The sequence below is a fragment of the Myodes glareolus genome, chromosome X (genome assembly GCF_982192425.1).
Source record: "Myodes glareolus chromosome X, mMyoGla1.1, whole genome shotgun sequence".
NCBI lineage: Eukaryota > Metazoa > Chordata > Mammalia > Rodentia > Cricetidae > Myodes > Myodes glareolus.
Window position 1 is genome coordinate 133,897,037 of NC_142053.1, and position 6,368 is coordinate 133,903,404.

The 6,368-nt window shown below is 44.7% G+C and overlaps 1 protein-coding gene across 2 annotated transcripts in view; it reads right to left on the reverse strand.

Moving 5' to 3' along the window:
- Positions 1 to 3,282, reverse strand: part of Srpx (sushi repeat containing protein X-linked) — a 74,134-nt gene extending 70,852 nt beyond the window's left edge. For both annotated transcript variants that reach the window (XM_087902758.1, XM_087902757.1), the window contains exon 1: positions 2,957 to 3,282. In XM_087902758.1, the coding sequence (XP_087758884.1) occupies positions 2,957 to 3,278 (322 nt within the window). In that variant the 5' untranslated portion in view covers positions 3,279 to 3,282. The remainder of the gene's footprint in view (positions 1 to 2,956) is intronic.
- Positions 3,283 to 6,368: the final 3,086 nt, after the last annotated feature.

A 6,368-nucleotide genomic window follows, 5' to 3' on the forward strand; every position in this document is an offset into this window, starting at 1 on the left:
TATTTGGCTGTCAAAAAGGACAATGAGTTAACTTCAGAGAGACTACCAGTGAAATTGTTATGACCATTATGTAGATGAGAAGGGATGAAGGGATGTACTTTGATTATGGTGCAAGGACTCAGGAGGCAGGAAGGTCTTAAATCAGTGTCTTAATGATGGTTTCTGGTACCTTGTTCAACTCACAAATGTGTGAAATGAGAAGTGGTAACAATTTACTGTGTTGAAGTGTTCTCAACAAAGACAATGCCAAACGAAAATGCCCTCCTCTCTCTAGCATATCCCCTTTTATATTGCAGAGTAATTTTGTCAGTTGATTATATGCTTTAAACACAAATAGAAATCTCTACCCAGTTTCTGGTGAGACCTTAATTGTAGAGCCTGAGCCAGGTGCTCGGCTCCTAACACTTATCTCTAGATGTGGCCATTCTGAAGACTGCTTTGACTGCCATGGTCTGATGTGGCTTTAGGTTTTCCTAACTAACAAAACCATAGTACTTTACCAGTTTCTCCAGTACTAGGAAGACTCACAAAACCTTTCTCCATGGCCACAGCATTCCTTCTCCACCTTCAGCTCTGTTTGCAGGAGGCAGAGTGAACTTCCAAACTCGGAGACATCCAGGGGCTTTCAAGATTCATTTAAGAATAGAATTAATGAAAAGTCCCATTCCTTAAAAGGCTCCAAACACAAACACAGGCAACTTTGCTAGAAGCACTTCATTTGCTTCCTGTGGGTTTCTGTAGACACACAGTCTTTGCTAGACTGCAAAAAATACATCAGAGGCCTGGAAAAGCTGCACCAAATTCATGATTGGAAGAACTCCAGAGAGCTTCTCTGAATAGGAAAGGGAAAGATTTACCCCTTCTCTGATAAATTTGCTATAAGAGCTCAGATAGTTACATAATTAGGGTGTTGATGGGACCCTAAATTCTTTCAGTGGCTCTTTCTGGAGACATAATGTCTACTTACTGAGGGAGTGCCTCTGAGACAACCTTTAAAACCTGTCACCCCACAGCTAATAGTGAACCCAGCTGATGCAATTTGTCTCCAGATGCACAAGTCTAGTGTATTTCCCTTCCCCAGACGTTTTACAATCTCTGACTTGGACTGAAATCCCCTCTGTTGGGATTCAACAGCCCCGGCAGAGCTCATTTCCTAAGACACTCCTTTGAGATGTGCCAAGAGAAGGCTCCAGCTGAATAGTAAGTATTCTTAGTGTAGAAAGCAGGGGTTGAGGTATACAGGAGGGTTTGGAGGGAGGAAAGGGAAACAAAAGGGGTGTGATTATATTATATCAAAAACAAAATAAGTAATTAAAAAAGAAACAGTCTAGAAATATGCTTTTAAAAAAAGGAAAGGGGCTGCAGAGAAATTCTTCCTTAGCGCTAAGAAAAGCCAAATGGCAGATTAGGAATCAACAGAAACAAGGGCAAAGAGAAACCTGGTGACTGAGGGAGAAGGGACCTGTAGGCTGTCCAGCTGAGCCAAGAAAGCGCAGGGCAAGTCCCAAAACATAAGCAGTAGTAAGTACCTGAGCTAGCCAATCTAGGATTCTGTGGGTGTCTGAGGCTGGGCAGCAAGCTAAACTTGGGAAGGGTAGACACTGAGAGAAAGAGGAGAAAAAGCATATGAAAAAGAAAAGGGCGTCTGCGTGGGACAGGCTAGACCAGAAGTTGAAATTCTTTCATTTAGACTGTCTCTTCGCTCTAAGCTCCTTTTAACGCAATTGTTGTCCAGAAGGTGGGAGTGAGGACACCACCATCATAAAATGGCATTTCCCTAGTAATGGAGGAGATAAAGCCTCCTTTGCATTTTGCCCCTAATCATTTCCTTCAGAACTTCAAATTTGCATGCGTCAGCTCAAAGCACGAAGGTTCATGTCTATTAAGTCACATGTCATTCATTCATTCACTCTGAAATATATCCTCTATCTACATCTATCCAGCTCCATAGCTGGGAACTCGCTATCCTTTTATCTCAGTTCCGGAGGTTTCTTCTCAGGCCCCAAGTTTAAACTGCCCATAATGATGTCGAACACATAGGCAAGTATTTGCATACCTTAGCATTTGTGTCACCACTTTTCTAATAAGAGAAAGCTAAAACCTCTGCAAAGATTGACTTCATTCCAAGGTCACAGGGGTGCATGACATGTTACTCTGAAGCTCTCTGTTAACCGAAGACTTCATTGTGAGAACGTTAACTGAAGATTTTTAAACAGATATTTCCAAAGAGAATTTTCCCTTCACTGTAAAAGCCCAGTAAATACCAGGGTCTCCTTAGAAGCTGGAGACCACGCCCTCCAGCACAACCCCAAGCCTTTTCCACTTTCCCTGGTGCTAACCAAGTGCATGCCACATGTCACCGCTGTCAGTTGGCACTTCTCCCTCAGAGCAGCAAACTTTCTCGGAATTCCAGAGTATGGAGCCGGGGCGGGGGTGGGGGGGGTGGAGTAGAGTTTGGGGCGGGGGGGGGCACAGGACAGCGGATGCATGAAGGCTCCTCCTCGGGCTGGCGAAATTTTGGCAGCTCCAGAGGCAACCAAGATATGGCTCTTTCCAAAAATAAGCTGCCTGACCCAGAGGGCTGACAGCCATCAAAACTTTAAGAGGCAGAAATAAATGAATAAAATAAAGCAACTCGGTGTGGTGAGAAAGAAGCAAATGAGCCTGTGTCCAAACTTTCCCGTCGTAGCCTTCAAGAGGGTTTGCTTTAAACCTCGGAGCCCTGGGAGCAGAAGGTGCTCAGGCTCGGTTCCGGGCGCTGCATGATCGGATAGTACTCCCTCTCATGGGAGCCCCACTCTCTTTACCCGCTCCCTGGGACCGTGAAAGCTGAGTTCAGAGTAAACAAAGGGCGCCCCCACACCTCCCTCCCACTGTTCCGAGCCACGGTGTCAGCAGAGGACTCCGAGGTTCCTAGATGTCCCGCTGGGGAGACACCCCCACCTCTAACTCCTACCTGGGAAGCCCCTGCTCGGCTGAACGAGCAGCAGCAGCAGGAGCAGAAGCAGCATCAGCGCTGGAGGCAGCACAGGCCGGAGTCCCGGACTCCCCATGGCAAGCCGGCGCTTCTCTCGCTGAGCCCGCTGTGCAGGGCACTTAAGGGGCGGGAGGAGGCCAGGAGACCAAGGGTCTGTGAAGTGAGCCAGAGGCGTTAAGGCCAGGCTGGAAAACTCCTCCTCGGCCTCCTTCTTTCCCTCCCATCCCGTCTGGGGCCTGCCCCCCTTCCTCCTCCTCCTCCTCCCTGGAACAGAGTGGATCAGGGCTCCACGCCCCACCATTTGCCCACCCCTTCTTTTTGTTCCATTCTTTCTGGAAGCCCGGCTGTTCCTCTCGGAGCCAGAGGTCTCCAGCGAGAGGCCCCAGAAACCCATGACATCCAAAAGTATCTTTTGCTTCATTTGCATTCCCCTCAGCTCCAATACACAAGCTAGTGTCTCCATGACCTCAGGGTTCGGACCCTTAGAACGAATCCACGCATGCTCAAGGCTGAAGTCCCTATGGGTCACATAGAATAAAAGACAACCCAGGAGTTCACAGTTGCCCTCTGAAGCTGGATACCATGGCCACATTTGTGAGTTGACACTCACGGCTATGCCCAAAGTTTACTATTATGCCCCCTGTATCAGGAAGAAACCAGCAGCCACTCACAAACTTGTTATGGTCAGACCTGGGTTTGGAACCAAGGTGTGTGGTTCCACCAGCGTCAAGGCCCGTACTACAGGGTTTTACGTTTTCCTTTTGCAAAAGAATGAATCAAGGCCGAGGCCTGGTGACCGTCTCTTCTATGCTGCCTTTTAGAATGGGATTTAAGGGTCAGCTGACAGGGCACACAAGGCCCAGAAAGTTCTCAGCCTACCTACAACCTCACAGATTTCCGTCGGAGTTTCCTGAATTCAGACCCATTCATCTCCAGTGTTGTAAACCACCCCCAAGAACTGCAGGGCTAGTCCAGAGACCCCACCCTGTGGGAAGGCATGGATACATTCTGGCATCAGAATAGGGTTTCTAGGCTGCTCCCAGGATGAATATGGTTTCTTTGAGGCTTTTGTGGAAGACAAAATCCAGCTAGTTGCCATTGGGATCAAAGAGCTATGTGACTAGACAAGAATCTATTGCAGAACTACATCTTTCTCCTTGTCACGATGGTCCCTTTGCTAGGCCAAGGTCTTTGGGAGCAATGACCCAGAAGATTTTTCCTTTTATTTTGTCTTTCTTTCTTTCTTTCTTTCTTTCTTTCTTTCTTTCTTTCTTTCTTTCTTCCTTCCTTCCTTCCTTCCTTCCTTCCTTCCTTCCTTCCTTCTTCCTTCTTCCTCTTCCTTCTTTCCTTCCTTTATGTTTTTTGGGGGTGGGGTTTTCAAGAGGGCCTTTCCCATTTCTCACTAAAGCCCCAAACTTGGGCTTTCATATTGCCCTCTCCAGTATTTGAGAAAACTTCTTCCTACCTACTTTGGGTTTTGCTGTCGATGCTACTTCTTTCAGTAAGCTTCGAGTTGGAAGATATGGGAAAAGTTGAACCCTTCTGTAACGTCTCTCAGACCAGACTCTTCAGAAAGTAGTTGCCATTCCTGTCACAGACTGGCAGAAACCCAAGGGAGCTTTATTATAACACTATTTAAGATACTAGTCTGGATCAATGAAATCAGAATCCTCAGGGATGTGAGACAATGCCTGAGCTGGTGTACCTGTTCAGTCTTCACTGCTCAGTGGCACTGGTTTAGGACTAGGAGAACTTCGTGACTAGGCTTTCTCAAGCTGGGTGATATTGACATTTGGGTGAAGGCTTCTTTCCTGGAAGGGCTTCCTGGGGCATTAAAGGGTAAATAGCAGTATGCTCAGCACCAACACACCAATGCCAGGACCAAACCCCATCCCCCAACTATCATCATAAGACATTATCAAATGTCCCCCATATCAGAAATTGCTACCAGTGAAGAACAATTTTTCTAGGTCCACAAGCAAGAGTTAATGTGCATCCCAAATTTCAGATATGAGTTAGCCTTGTCCGGTGGCCTTCTTTTCTGATATGACCACTAAAGTGAGGTCTCTTCAGGAAGATCAGCATTCATTGAGAAGGAATATCTGGCTCTCTCCTATCACCTGAATCTGTCTTAGCCATGGGAAAGGAAATACTAAGTGGTCAGAATCACTCAGCTTAGCCAGATGTGGTGATGGCAGGAAGATCACAAATTTGAGGCCAATGTGGACTCCATAGGGAGACCCTGTCTCTTACATTGTTATCCAGACCAAATTATAATTAGATTTTCAGTAACTATTATTGTTGATGCTGCTGTTATTATTATTATTTTGACAGACGGGAGGTGAGGAAGTGAGTTTATGAACCCATATAACACTATCTTGATAGACAATGCAATAGTTAAGTAAGTTCATAATCTGTTAAATAAGTTATAGAATAATGAGTTGGTTAAATGAAAAAGAGCCACCCAGACAGTGCCAGATGGACCCTGCATTACTACTAGTGAATGTGGTCTGCAACATGAAGCTAAGAGGGCAATAAATAACCTTCAGATACTTGCACTGCAGGAATGCAGGACTGACTGGAAACCTCAAAACATAAAAAGGCAAATATGATTTGAGATTTCAAAAAGCAACCATACATGAAAAATTCAAGAATCTTTAGAAATCAAGTGTTTTTCTCCATCAAGCATTTAAAGAGGTGTGTATAAAGTCTTTATTTAGCAATATGCATAGCAGCAAAATTTTAGTGGTTTCTATACATATCAATATCCCTTAATAGGAAAATAATTTTATTAATTATGAGTATTTATGTGATTAAATACCAGGTGACCTTTAAAAAAATGAACAAGATGCCTATGTACTTATATGAAATGCCCTCAAGATATCCTGCACAATGAAATATCAAGGAGAAAATAAGGCTTTTATTAGACTGACATTTGTGGTATGAGAAAAGTAGGATAACAAACTACAATATGGGGAAGGCAGAGTAGAAAGGATGGATACTATTAAAAAATTCTTCATACTGTTGAAATGTTTAAGCAGATGATATTTCTTTTTCATCATTAGGAAAACAAATAATTGAAAATGTTTTTGAAAATACACAGCTAACATGATCATGTGCACCTAAAATCTCAGCCCTCAGAAGGCTGCTGCAAGAGGATTATGAGTATAAGACCATTCTGGGCAACATATGGCCCCTGTCTAGGTGGGGAAAAGGACCTTTACAGTATTAACAGCAACACTGTAGCAGAGTTACACACAAGAAAACTTTAAGACACCTCAGGAGTATGAAGACAAATGTCCTGTCTTCTGAAGAATTCTCTAGCCCTGGGCAAAGTGGCAGAGGGAGTGAGAAAGAAACACAGACATCAGGATCTGGCAGACACGACAGT